The sequence below is a fragment of the Lycorma delicatula genome, chromosome 1 (genome assembly GCF_047948215.1).
Source record: "Lycorma delicatula isolate Av1 chromosome 1, ASM4794821v1, whole genome shotgun sequence".
In the NCBI taxonomy this organism is placed as follows: Eukaryota; Metazoa; Arthropoda; class Insecta; order Hemiptera; family Fulgoridae; genus Lycorma; species Lycorma delicatula.
The window spans coordinates 217,339,698-217,355,033 of record NC_134455.1 but is presented as its reverse complement, the minus strand read 5'-3'; the positions used below and the strand labels follow the sequence as shown (position 1 = coordinate 217,355,033).

General features: G+C 30.5%; 1 protein-coding gene across 2 annotated transcripts in view; it reads right to left on the bottom strand.

Annotated features, from left to right (window-relative positions):
- LOC142328616 (tetraspanin-33-like) overlaps positions 1–13,837 on the bottom strand; it is a 76,853-nt gene extending 63,016 nt beyond the window's left edge. Inside the window, exon 1 of one of the 2 annotated variants that reach the window (XM_075372453.1) lies at positions 13,570–13,837. In XM_075372453.1, coding sequence (XP_075228568.1) covers positions 13,570–13,590 — 21 coding nt within the window. In that variant the 5' untranslated portion in view covers positions 13,591–13,837. Of the gene's footprint in view, positions 1–11,585; positions 11,942–13,569 lie in introns of those variants that run through there. The other variant, XM_075372443.1, reaches the window with a different exon arrangement.
- Positions 13,838–15,336: the final 1,499 nt, after the last annotated feature.

The window sequence follows — 15,336 nt, the reverse complement described above, 5'->3', positions numbered from 1 at the left end:
TACTTTCCCCGTTCTTGTACACTTTGTACGTGAACGATATGCCGCTGTCGGAAGGGGTCAAAACGGCCCTTTACGCAGACGACACGGCATATTTCTACGAATCCGCAAATGTGGATTACGCGGTCCGGAGGCTCCAAAGGCAGCTGGACTTAGTGGAACCGTGGCTCGACATGTGGAGAATCAGGGTCAACGGTGAAAAATCGGTGGCCGTGATGTTCACATGCAAGACACGAAAACCGACCAGAGAGCTGGAAATCTCAGGGGAGAAAATCCCTTTTGAGAAAACAGTTAAGTACCTGGGGGTGGTGTTGGACAGGCGGCTTACCTTCGGCGAACATGTAAATTATGCGACCCGGAGGGCTAAGGCCGCCAGAGCCTCGCTATACCCAGTGCTGAACAGTGCCAGCCCGTACCCACTGGCAACTAAGCTCCTCATTTTTCGGCTGTACGTACTGCCGATTCTAACATATGCTTACCCGGCATGGGGGGCAGTGTTGAGCTCCTCGCTTCAAAAGAAGATCGAGGCCGTCCAAAACATCGCGTTGCGGACGATCTTTGGAGCTCCGTGGTTCGTCAGGAACGCCACTCTCCGATCTGATGCGAGATTTCAATCCGTGTCCGAGGTGGGGGTGGCGCAGGCGCGCAGACTGTTCGGGAGAGCGGCTGTGTCCGAACACAGTCATCTTCGGGACATCTGCCGAGAGGACCCAACTCCGACAGTTGTAAGGAAGCGGCCTCACGCCGTACTGGACGAACCACCGTGATGGTGCGGTGCGGTAGCCGAAAATCGACAAACCAGGCTTAGGGGCCTCCATATCGCATGAGCCATAAACGGAATAGTGCGTCAGACGCGTTTCCGGGGTCGCGAGTGAAAAGTTTTCGCGAGTTATATAGTTTGAAGACGTCAAACACGGTAAGTCGCGCAAAACAAAAACGCGGTCTAAATTTAAAAAAACTTACAGTAAGACAAAATATCCCAGCAATTGCGACTCCTCCGGAAAAGGGGACGCATTGCTCCCTCCTTATAGCTAGTGCCCCGTTGTGGCGTATTCCTGCTAGCCTATTAAAGAGTTAGCACCGAAAGGACTTCAGTGGACGGTCTGAAGGGGAATTACGTCGGGAGGACAGGCTTTATAAGCCTAGCCTTCCGCGGTCGGCCCATGAAATGGGTTCGATAACGCTGGTTTAACAACGGATTGGAATGCAATTAAATCCATCTTAAATTCACTAAAATAATAATAGACAAAACTTGAAAAATTAGATCCGAGATTAAAAAAATAACCCTTTTAAAAACAAGCCCGATTAGAATGATCCAGCAGCAAGGGACTCTGTCCAGGTTCTGCGATAAAGTAGGGAGTAATAGACTCCTGCCAACTTTGCATTCCATTCCAAAAAAAAAAGGTAGCACCAAAGATAAAAAAAATTACTGTCCAATATGTCTTCTTCTAGTTGTGAACAAAATCTCCACAAAAGTCATTAATAACCAAATAAGTAGATTACTGGATGAAACCCAAATAAAAGAGCAAACTAGTTTTCATAGGTTTTCAGCACTGTAGATAGATCCAGGGTCTATGTGAAGTGATAAGTAGAATGAAAGAGTACTATATGCCTTTTTGTCTAACATTCATTGATTTTGAAAAGGCATTTGACTCTGTCATTCAGCAGTTATGACTAAACATGGGAATAGACACAGACTACGTTAAAATACTGAATAATATCTACAGAGTTGTCAGCACTAGTTAATATTGGCAAAAATACTGACAAGTCTAAAATTGAAAGAGGGGTGAAACAAGGGGACTCAATATCCCTAAAGATATTTGCAGCAGTTCTAGAAATGGCATTTAAAAACTCAACTGGGATGAGAAGCATGTAGGGGATCAAAATTAATGGAGAACAACTAGTGAATCTAACATGGTCTCACTGACAACACTGTGCTGTTGGCTAAAGATTAAACTTTCTTGTGCAACTTTTTTGCACAAGATTTAACTTGTTCAAATGCACATGAATGATCTTGTTGCAGTCTATTATGAGGTTTGCCTCCAGATTAACTCAAAAAACCAAGATAATGTATAATGAATGGGTAACACATCAAAGAATATACCTAGTTGGGACAATCCAAGTCCTACAATGTACGAAACTGGGATGGAGAGCATTTGGATGTAATTCAATTATGTTCCTATGACTTTAAAGAAACAATGTATCCTGCCAGTACTTACATAGGCTGTACATACGTACTGTACATACGTACATAGGCTGTCAAGATATACATTAATCAATACAATAAAGAGAAGATTAAGATCAGCACAACAAGGAATGGAAAGAAGAAGCTTGCTGGGAATGACCAGACTAGATAGAAAGACAGCAGTCAGTTTATACCAATTACAAAAATAACAGATAAGCTGGAATATATAAAATACCTAAAGCTACAATAGGCAGGCCACACTACAAGGAGAGAGGATAGCCATTGGACGGCTTTGGTGCTAGACTGATCTTCGAAATATCTGAATCAACCAAGAGGAATAACCGCAGATCGATGGATAAAGAAATCAAAGAGAGGCTGTTGGAATCATCTGGAAGCGGAGGGTTCAAAACAGAGGCATGGAAGAGACTGAAGGCAAATTTTGGCAGAGACAGTGATTAGCAGGAATAACCGAAAGAGGCTACATAACGAATTGATATGGTTGAAAGTAATAATTATATGTATTATTATAATTACTTGTATACATTTTAATCATATCACTTGAATATTTGATTTTTATAACATAATAATTTTAATTAATTTTAGAACTACATACATTATCATGTACCATTTTTTTTTTTTTCAGGGCGAAAAACAGTTGTGTATTATTGTCTGGAATTAAAATATAAAAAAAAGAAAACATAACTAAAACTATATTAAAAAGTAAAATATTAAAAATAAAAACTAAAACATACAACTAATAATAAAAAAAATATCACAAAAACCACAGTCAGAATAATAATAATAAGATAAATTAATTTGAAATGAAAAACAAAAAAAATAAAATTTAACAAAGTTCGAGAAGAGTGTAAGGACCCCTTCTTGGATAATAGAAACATTAGAAAAAACAAATGTAAAAAACTAGTAAAAACAATATTACATTTTATGTAATAAACAGATGTCAGAGAAATAACAAAACCAGATTTAAAACCTCCTTGTCATTGCCCAGAATCAGATGAATGTTATGAATCGATGAATCTATCGTTGTTGTTGGTTGATCACTGTGTATGGTAGGGTATAAATGTAATTAATTCAGGTTACTGAATATATCAAAATAAAGAATACTTATATAATTGAAAATATGTACAAAAAAAATTTGAATGTACAGATATATCTTTTACTAGTTTATAATTTTTAAGGTTTATCAATTGGTCTATAATTTGTTAGGTAAATGTTTCTATGGTGTAGTTTTTATTGGTTAGTTTATAGTTTATTAGTTGGTTATTCAACTAATCATCAATATTATTATTCACAATATGTTCAGCATTTCATTATAATCACTCATTTTAACTTAATTCAATTGATTAAATTAATAATAAACATATACAAATTCCACATATGATTAATAAATAAAAAATAAAATTATTTTTATTATTTTCTATTGATATATGATTATTAATAAGAATAATATTATTTCTTGATAATAACTAAAATAAAAGAAAAATATCATGTTTTTTTATACATAAAAAGAGCTATTTGTAAAATTATCATAAATGAAAGGTCAATAATAACAAACAATTTTTTTTGTAATTTAAGGTTTCTGTATCTAACACAGTTCACACTGTATTGTTTGATATAAATTTGTTAAGTATCTTTGATAAGTATCTTTCTACTACAATAAATACTTCATAAATTTTTACAATCAGTCTCTCATTACTTAGTACACATAAGTAAGCATTTTATTTGTAAAATAAATTTTATAATTATTATTGTGAAAGTAGATTACTTTACCACCAAATTAGATGATGGAAGTTTAAACCAAACGACAGAAAACGATAATTTTTTTTTTTAATTTTTCATATGTACAATTTAAAAAAAATTAATTATGAGTTATGATGCAAAGAGATGTAATTTATAATATACTTTCTAATCATATTCAGAATAGTTGTTTTTAATGTTTTTTTTTTTTATTTTACCACTATTTTTACTTCTCCTCATGATTACTTACATACCAACAGAGTGGAAATCATGCAAATAATACAACAATACAGAACATAAATATAAAATATATAAATAAATAGAAAATAATTAAATAATCTGGAAGGTTATAATCAGCCTACCAGGTAAACAAGAAATCAATATGCTAAACATATAATTAATACAGAAAATAAATTATAAAATAGAAAGACACAGAAGGTAAGTTAAAAGGTGATATATAATATTACACAAAATCAATTACACACATAATAACAGTAGACATTACTCAATGACGGTTCCATATATATCTTAAAAATATTTATCATTTGTATTATACTCAGAAAAACAAGTGTGTCTGGTTTATTAACAACACTAACAGTATAATATTCCTATTTATGATATATTGTATTTTGTGAACGGCTTCAGTTGCCAGACACCTAGATGCTGCTTTCACAGTAATTAAACACAAAAATATTAAGCTTGCTATAATTTCAATTCTGTATCAAGTCAAGGAATGTTTGACAAGTCCATGCAAAGTTGAGGTGGTAGTCATAGTACACAGTTAGGGTCATATCCTTGGTTTCCAGCACTTCCACAATCATCATTCACCAAGTTTTAATCAGATACATTAATAATTCTGTTGCTGGTAGTCATTTAAGTCAAAGTATTAAGATCTATTAAAGATCTATGAGATATATGCAAGTCAATTTTAAAGGCGATTAAACATTACTTTTTGAAACGCAAAACTGCACAGGAAACTAAAGAACGCCCTTCTACATAAATATTACAGAGAGTCGGGCTTCATCAACCATAATAGTTTACAAGTGGTTTGATTATTTTCAGAAGAGCACAAACAAGGCTGAATGTTCTGAATGGCCTACTGAGATAACAGTGGCAGATAATACTGGGAAAAAAAACCACGATATGATGTGGTAGATAAGTTTTTAAACAGCAGTAGATTGCTAAGGCAATAATTAGGCACCCATTCATTTGTTATCTCAAATGAATGGGTGCATCATTTTTACACATGATGATGCATCATCATTTACATATGCAAAATCTGTCTGCATGAAGGATGCCATGTTTCCTCACATATGATCAAAATTGTGAACAAGTAAACAAATTTAAGCATGGTTTGGGATTGTTTTAATATAACAGGGAGGAATTTTTTGCCATTTCATAACAGTTGATAAAACTAGGATAAATGATTAGACCTGAAATCATGGGACAGTCATAACAGTGGGTTGCAGTCAGGGAACTTATCCCTAAGAAGGAGAAAACTGCCCCATCAGCAGTAAAGATGACCACTTTTGTCTGGGAACAATGCCATTAATTATAATTACGCCACAATCTTCATAGACTTTCTGGAAGAAGGTGTAGTAATAACTAGGAAATATTACATATTTTTTACTGGATTCTCTAATTGAGGAAATAAAGAAAAAACTATCGTACTTTATGAAGACAGGTTATTTTTCTCAAAGACAATGCACCAGCTAATGCTTCTAGAACTGTGACAGCAAAATTTATCAAATCACACTATGAAATTTTTCTGGATTTCCCCTACTCATCAGACGTAGCACTTTCAGAGTACTGCATGTTTCCAAATGTGAAATGGCTTACTGTAAAGAGATTTATACAAAAAGATGAAGTTACTGCTAAAACATCTGTCTAATTTGAAGTACTTGGATAATCATACTAGAAGAATAGGATTGAAAAACTTGAGCAATATTGAACTAAGTGTACAGACTTTAGAGAAGGAAATTATGCTGAGAAATAAAAATAGTCTTTCCAAAAAATTATATATTCTATTATTGTATAGTCTTTCAAACATACTCCATAAAGATTTTTCACATTTTATTTAATGAAAAATGACATTATATAGTTGAGATTAAATTCTAACTTCATCTTACTATTTAACTGTGTTACAATCTCTTACTTCTTAAAAAAAAAAAAAAAAAAAAAAAAAATAATAATAAACAATCCTACAAAAAGTTTTAACTAATTTTATGATAAGTTTGTTCAGGATCTCTATAATCATAAAGAAAAATATATACAATTTTTGATTACTAGTTGAAAGTGTAAACAAGAGTTTTTAACAATTGATTTCATAAAGAATTACATAATTCTGTTTTACACTTTGCAATAATGGTAGATATAGCTAAATATACTTTATTGTTAACACTTCTAAAGCACCTTCATTAGGAATTTCAGTATAGAATTAAAATCCTATCCAAAATCATGGTTTATCATATTTAGCATGAAGCTCCTACTACTACTTACATATGAAAATATTCAGTAGTTAATTTTTTTAAATATGAGAAAAGAGGCCTTACCAATCAGTTTAAATTTTTAAAACACTCTTTCATACAAATATAGGCAAATACGTACACATTTGATATATAGTTATTTTGATTTCAAATTTATCTTATAATATTTGAGAATACAAGAATATATATACTAACTCATATGTACATATGTAGGTCTTATATGTGAATATGTAGTAGCCTCAAGTAACAAATTTTTTCAAGTAAAGGTTACAACTTTATTAAATTTTTTTTAAGAAGTAGATATAAATTTAGATAAAGGAACGGGAAGTAAGGAATCATCAGAATGAAATCTCAATAGCAATGACTGTAGTAACAATACTGCAAAGAAGCCAAAAGTATAAATTTTAATTTAGCCAATAGTTACAAATAAGTAAGTTTATTAGGTTATAAGTAATAGGTGAATTTTTTTCAGTTCCAGCAAAATGTTATACCACAACTAATGCTTTTTTGTAAACAAGAGAACTTTTCACCAGGCAACTATGCAAAATTTCAAAAGAAAAAATGTTCATATTAAAGGCAATTGAATTTGGCTCTAGAATACATTGGATAGAAAATATAGAACACAAAGGATTTGCCAATCTGAAACTTTATGTGTGCTGTCCTCAATATAATTTTGTACACAGTTCAGTTACTAGTAGCAGGCCAGCGTTACATTTCAGCCAAAAAAACCTTTATTTTTCACAACTTTCATAATGCAGTACACTCTGAATTAACTAGTGGTTTATTTAATCCTTGCATTAAGTTTACTCAGTAATAGACACTTTTGAATTAGTTACTTTTAACTATATCACATGAATAAATTCAAGATTCTTGGTGGAAATCAATCTATCGGTCTGTCCATAACACCAACTAACCAGTCCAACACATTCAGCACTAACACATTAATAAATAATGAAAACTAATCTAACCTATGAAGTTCTCTCATACTAGTGTAATGATATTATTTGTGCAAGATAAGATAATAATGAAGACAAAATTCATATATTTTTACTTTATAATAATATTAACTAAAAATGCTACTAATTATAATGATTATGTTCAGTGACAGTTTTACCGCTTAAATGATATTGCAAAAGAAGAACCTCAACTTCCTAAGAACTTTTAACTAGTAATATAGAATCACTTTAGTACCATAGATAAGGGAAGGAAAAAATGTGTACTGAAAATCACTGCCATGGGCAAAATATGCACAAAGAAAATCTAAAATGTTTTGCCAATTACTCAAAAAAATCCAATGATTAATTATATGTTAAAATTAAAAATTAAACTAGAATAAATCTAACACGAATCTGTGTAAAACTCAAAATATAGTTAAAGGGCCTTACGTATAGATCTGACAAAGAAAGTAGAAAAAAACAATTGTAACAGCATGACTGAATTTTCATCATAAAATCTGTAAACGGAAATTAAAAAATAAAACAGAAAAAATTAAAATAGCAAAAATGGCAAACTCCACTCACAATTTTTTTCTAACCAAAAAAAAAATAGAATAAAAACATATGTTTACTTGTCACATTCATTTAGCATAAGGGCAATGCTTCACACTTTTAAATAATGTTTTTATCTATCATTTAGTCTGTCAACTAAGTAATGCTAAAAAGCTTATCACCAATCATCCAATTTTAAGTATAATGATAAGAAATAGTCATCCAGAACTCTGTTTCTATAATAAATATTAAATATACTTCTTTAAACTGATATTAGGTGAAAGATTCTTAGTTTTTTTTTTTTTTTTTGCTTAAGTATACAACAGGCTAAACAAAGAAACTAAAGGATAAATATTATTTTAGACTACTGAAAGACAGTATGCAGATAATATAGTAGAAATTCATTAAATACAGCATTACGGCAATACCCATTTCATAATTTTGAAATTAAAAAACAAACTTCTTATGATTTTCTGTCACCACTTCTTAAAATCATACCATACTTTCCGTATTTTTTTTTATCAATGTTAGCAGTTAGGCTATTTGCAAGACTAATTCTATATGGTTACAGATAAACATAAAATGCAACAAAGTTAGAGTCTAGCTTGTGCTATACAAAACATAAATACCTTAATAATTAATGCAATTATCAGATAATTCCGATAATTGCATTCGGATCTTTTCTGTGATAACCCCCACTTTTTTTTTAATCCAATTCTCTCATATTTGCATGAAATTTAATTATCAATGTCAATTTCAGTGGAGAAGTGCATTTTTAACTGTAGAAATCAACTTTCAATCAGAAAAGCAGGTACTTTTTCGTTTCTCCCCCCCCCCCACACGTTTGCAAGTAATAACTCAAAGTAGCAAGAAATATGGATAATAATAATAAACAAATTGGAGAAATAATCCAATATAACCATTTATTTATTTTATAAATATAATAAACCAAACTTAAACTAAGCTTGCTTTTCTCACTAACCCTGACTAATTAACTGAAAGACCCAACACAAAATATAAACATTCTTTATTAATCTCCATGCAAAAGAAATAAGAAAAAAAACTTTTAGTAACAAGTGAAAAAACCTACGCAAACAATTAATTTTCAAAAACAACTCAATCACTCAAGAGATAGAATGAAACAATGTCCTTCAAAATTCTGTGATTTTCCCAAATAAAATGGTTTCTCCACCCCAAAATGAAGTGAATACTTCATTTTTAACCAATGATTCACAATTAAAAATATTTTTAAAAACTGGGGGGGGGGGAATAACAGAAAAGCACCTTGCATTTTTCAAATCACTACTACTTTTCAAATAAGGCAGCCAATTTTTTTTTTTTTTAATAGAAACCCTAATTTTTCACCAGATTTCAACAGAAAACATCATTTTAAGATTTTTTTACTCTTTGCTATCCTAAATGTAACGATTAATTAGTTACAGGCATTCAAAGACGAAAACCAATATGGTGGCTAATTTTATAATGGAAGCAACATACATTCTTTGGGTATTTTTTCAACACGCAATTGTTAAGGAGTTGCATTTTATTTCCTGTTGAAACTATGTATGTACACAAATACACACATACAGGGCTAACTGTATTCAAGAGGAAAGAAACATTACACAACTGGAATTAATGTAACCAATAATTATTTGATACAAATAATACACAAAATTTTAAATTATGGAACTGATGCTCATCCAGCGATGGAAAACTAACATGGTGAACACTGATTGTTTTCTGCTATTTTATTACATGTCTACAGATGAAGGTCTCACACTAACTCAATATTGTACAAATATTAACAATTGTCTAATTTTCTATGAATAGTGGTGATTTTTTATTTTCTAAAATAATAACTGTGTAATACAAACGTTTTTTTAAATTTTTTTATTTAATAAAAGTAATTTATTTTCATGAATTACCATAACCCACTGTGTCAGTTTTTTCATGCTAGTTTAACAAAATGTATGCAGTACATTCGAACAGTTGAAATACTTCTGTAATTAACATTCTGCTAATGTGAAATTAACACTATACTTGGCTCCTAAGAAATTATTTATTTACTGTGATAGGTATCCTGCTTTCACAGTCAATAAGACATTCTCTCATCTCTTATTTAGTTCCAAAGCAATGGTTGATTTAAGTAAACAAAATTAGTGTTGAGAAGCAGTTTGTGACATGTTTGGGTAGATTAATGATGATATACAGGCCAAATGCATAATGAATGCATACTTTAACAAGGACTGCCTCCCTTGCACAGAAGGACTTTACAACAGTTTATGGTTCATCATTCTTATTAACAACAGGTTTTTACACAGAATTCATGTAATTGTACAACATTTTTAATCATATCAATATGATATATAAAAATACACTTCTCAAAAAATCCATTCAGCAACTCATTGCAGGGAATAATCAAGACCTTTTATATCTCAAGATAAATACACATTATAAGTAATTGCATAAAAGTGAGGAGGAAGTCTTTCTATAAACGTGAATGATTCAAAATATATCCAGGAGGCTAAGTTCTGTGCATTCTGCACAATAGTACACACAACTTTTTTTTGTGTGCAATAGTGCAGACATAGATCCACTGGATAAATAATTTGTTAGTAAAAATATATATAAACATTCAAAATATGTATTAAGTGTGGGTATTTCTTGGAATGCTGTACAGTATACATAAGGGGGATATTTAAAAATCTGAATCTATAAAAATGTAAATACAAATAAGTTTACTTCTCATAAATTATCTAAATTTAAAAAAAAAATGTTTATTATAATTTTAGTTATACATTATTATGGGAAGTTAAAAATCAGCCATTCCTCTAAAACAATAACAAATAATAGATCAAACTATGGTCATATCTCCTGAACATTGCCTTTAAGCAAAAATACCCAGGAATGAAGAAGAGTTAAAATGATATTTTGTATTAGAAAACTACATGAATTACAGCAGAAAAACTTAAGGTGGCCATCATAATGGTTTTCACCTTGGTAAGTAATTTGAATAGTACCAATGCCACATTATTAATGCCCAAGATAAAATAAGGGAAGTTCCCCATTTAAAGTTTTCAGTATCTTTTACAGTTTCAGAGATCCTAAAGATGAGACACTACATTTAAGACCTGTATACGACCATAAATATTTTATCTACAATACCACCATAGAAAGGATTGTGTTGTACTCCTGAAGATCTTCTGGGTGCATAATTATAAATTTTTCAGCACATTATGATGATATTTTATTTTATAAAATAATAAATTACATTTTATGTTAATCAATGAACTAATCCTTATATAGGAAGGATCCCTTCTTATATATTAATGTAATTTAATAAGGAAGAATTAATAAGGAAACAGACACGTCACTGGTTTTTAACCTGAACTACAGTTTTACAATAAATTTATATGAAAATCACAATACCAAATCACATTTGGTTTACATTTTGTCAGGCACATTCATAATAGAATACAAAATAAAATAATTCATTAATTGAAAACATATGGCACTTACTAAAAATAACTGCCTTACATCAGTAGTTTAAATACATTAAGACCCAAATAACTAACTTAACCGAAAATGAACAAAAATCAAATTTACACATATCTATAAAGATAAAAATACATTTACTACAACAAAGAGGGATTCTTGTTACAATGATATACTCACCCAAAATGCAAAATTTAATAAAAATATCATATATTTCACACACGAGCTAACATATGTAAAATTGCTGGGAGTTCTTCTACGGTTCATTTTGAGTTAAATATTTAGTTTTAAAGTACATTTAATAGTATCTCATGCACTCAACAATTCCAGTTTTAACAACAACAAAACTCACTCGAAGTAATGCCACTCCCAAACAAATACTACACTTAACGTGTTGTTGAACATTAATTAACTAAATTGATCAATGAACTTGTACCCTTACGCATAAATAAAATATCACATGTTTAGAGTACGTAATGTATTTATTAAAACGAAAACATTTCACGTAATAACATTTTATTCACTATGCATCTGATTCTGACATTTGGACTAAGTGTAGCCAACATAACACAATACTTACAATCAATTAGTGTAAAATATTATTTGGCACGAAAATAAATATAATAATAATTTTTATAACATAATAATTTTTTTACGAGCGACATTAATTTATAGTTTTTCTTCAGCAACTGAGATTCTAGTGTTCTACTAAATATTATTTTCTTAAATTAATTTATTGATGAAAATAGTACCGATATCATTTATTTATATATATATTTATTTATTTAAATTTAAAGTAACGTCAATTATGTCAAGTAACATTAATTTTCTTACATTAATTTACAGCTGACCATACATTGGATACCGGTATTCCGAGCTAATCTTACTTTATTGGTCAGTGTTTACCATTGAAACGAATTTTTCAGTTTTGTTGCTAAGTCCTTTTATGTGTAACTAAATTGTTAGGCAATAGCTGAAAAAATTCTGAACAATTATCCCATAATGGAATGCATCTGCTCTACAATAAATACATCGTCATCCTGCACTATAGATCTGGTGGTTCTGTTTCATCATTTCGCAAATAAAATAAAGTGATACAAGTTACAAGTTCAATTTTACGGTAATTATATAAAATTATTAATTCACCTCTGATTTTGATGAAATATACCTTATTTAGGACTTAAGTTATTCGTTACAATGGAAATTATTGCTGGGAAACTCCTTTCATCCGACTACAATCCCCCAAACTGGCAATTTGCATAGTACCCTTGACAAATTTCGTAATTCAGCACTCTTAAATGTAATTAATACATTATTTTCGGACTAAATAATCCGTTATTGTATGCAATTGTGGACTCGGCCTAACAATCGGCCAATTTAAGGTTAATTAGACGAACTTAGTGGGCGAACGTAGCATTGGGTTATTTTTGTTGATATAATCCGTAAATAATGTTTATTGCACATTTAACAAAACCCAAATTTTATTTCACTGAAACCAGATTTAGTCCGAATAAAATGTGTATTGCATTTATACAATGCTGAATTTCGAAATTTTTCGTGAATGTACTTTGTAACTTACGAGGAAATCTCGGAGGAAAGACGTAACGAATAACTTAAATCTTAAATAAGATCGTATAAATTTAATAAGAAAAAAAAAGAGGCGAGTCCATAATTTTATATAAATACCAGTTTTACTTTAAAAAAAGTGCACAAAGCAGAGAATTGCAGTGAAGTGTATGCATAGAGGGATGCAGAAGATAAATGTAGATTGCTGTTATCCAATTTTCAGAAATACTTGCAACATACTCGTTTTACACTCACTCTTGTTCTTGAAGTCGTTCAGCCAGGTAGTTGCAGGGTGTGGCTAATATAACAGGTTATATTGCATCTGATGTGTAAAAATTACATTTTATTCAGTCATTATGTTTACATCAGACAGATCATTATACAAAAAAAAATGTTTAATTACACTTTGTAACAGTTACACAGGTCAACAAAATTAAGGAATTTGAAAGTTGTTTGTATTTTGATAATTTTTTGTTATTTTGGGCGCTGATTACAAATATGGCTACCGATTTGTATATGTATGTATTACTCATGAAAAACTTTTATTTATAAAAAAAATAATAGGACTTAAAGAAAGGATTTTTGTACATTTTCTTACCTCTACAAAGACCTTTGCCATTTTCTTTTTCAACACTTTTGAGGCCACATTTTCTGTGTAGTCAGCTTGCAGATCATCTCTGGATGCACCAACAGTAGCCTGCAATCATGTTCACATTTTTCCACCTTCCCAGAAATCCGCATTCCATTTCCTTTATATCTTTGTGAACACATCAAGATTTTTCAATTACAGCACCAAGTAATCAATATGAGAATGTAGAAAATGTACCTTCAAGCTCATCAAACAACCCAACTCTTGGAATTTCATTAGCATATTTTACATTTTAAAATTTGGATCCTTTTTGTTCCCAAGAAATTTCTTTACTTCTTTAAATGCTTTTTTTACATTGTTCTCCATTCAGCTTTCAAAGACTTCATCTTTAAAAACTTTATGAATGTCTGTACCAGTGAAAACGAATTGTTTCACTTTGGCTTATGGCAGTTGTGGAAATTTATGGCGTACGCATTTAAAATACTCTCCTCTTTAGATAGAGCCTTTACAATAGTTCTTAACCACAAACAACCCGCAAATGTAATAGAAGTTATTAGGAATTAACACAACCCCTTGAAGTCATTTCGAAATATAAAAACACGACAGCATAAGTAAAATAAGTTCAAAAAATGAAGGAAAGCTAAAACACTATAAAAGGTTTAGAAAACTATTTAACAATAGCAAAACCAAATTGCAACTGATTTGTTTTTATTTCAGTATAGTGAAGGGGAGTAGGAATGAATGAGTAATCACCCTTGCTAATAGCTTGACAAATATGACTCATTAATTCACTCTAATTAATCATATTACATCATCTTATTAGTCACTCATCTTACCATATCAAACCAAAATTATGAACACTACTTTTATTCATTCCATATAACCAAACAAATAATAAAATGTAAAAAAAATTAACAGGACTAATTTTTTATTCAATATTTTATAAATAAAATATATTGATTATCAATTTTGAGAATATTAAAAAATTAATTTAGTGAAAAAATGATACATGATGGAATTTTTTACTACTTTCCCTGAAACCAGCACACAAAAATCTGTAAGAATCAGTTATTAGCTTTCAAACAAATTTTCCATTTTTTGAAATTTGCATTCCAATTGTTAAATGCATAACTGCCAAAAGCATTGTGCAGTGACATATCACATTTACAGGACAATTAGTTACATTTCCCATTCAGCAAATATTCTTTGGTGCATTCTGAGTAGAAAAATGGAGCAAATGGTTACAGAACAGTATGTATTTAGGAAGGAAAAAGATGTAAGGGATAAAGTTGCGCTGAAATAACTACTGGTGGGAGTTAAAAATTAAAAGGCTACAAAAATAAAAGTATAAAAAATTGGTATTAAAAAAGCATTTGATCATATGAAATGAGTAACTGAAATATTAAAAAGCCAAAGAGTAGACTGAAAAGACATGAGCCTGATTTCATCTGAACAGATGATTTCAAAATTACAGTACGGAAATAGAATGAAAATGAATGATCTAAAACAAAAGGAACAAAGGCAAGTGATCATTTGGAAGAAGGCATGACAAGAGAAGTTAGGACTGAAAATTTAAAATAGTGCAAGACTTTATATATAAGTCTTGCACTTTTTAAGTGAGGTTACTTAGGTTAGAAGATTGTGAAAATGAAAATGAAATAGAAACTAAATTAGTTGTAGCTAAGGGAGCAATTAATAAAAAAAGAACAATTATGACAGAGTTAGACTAGGATTGTGAAATGAACAGTAAAACAAAGAGATTAAAGGCTGGAATCC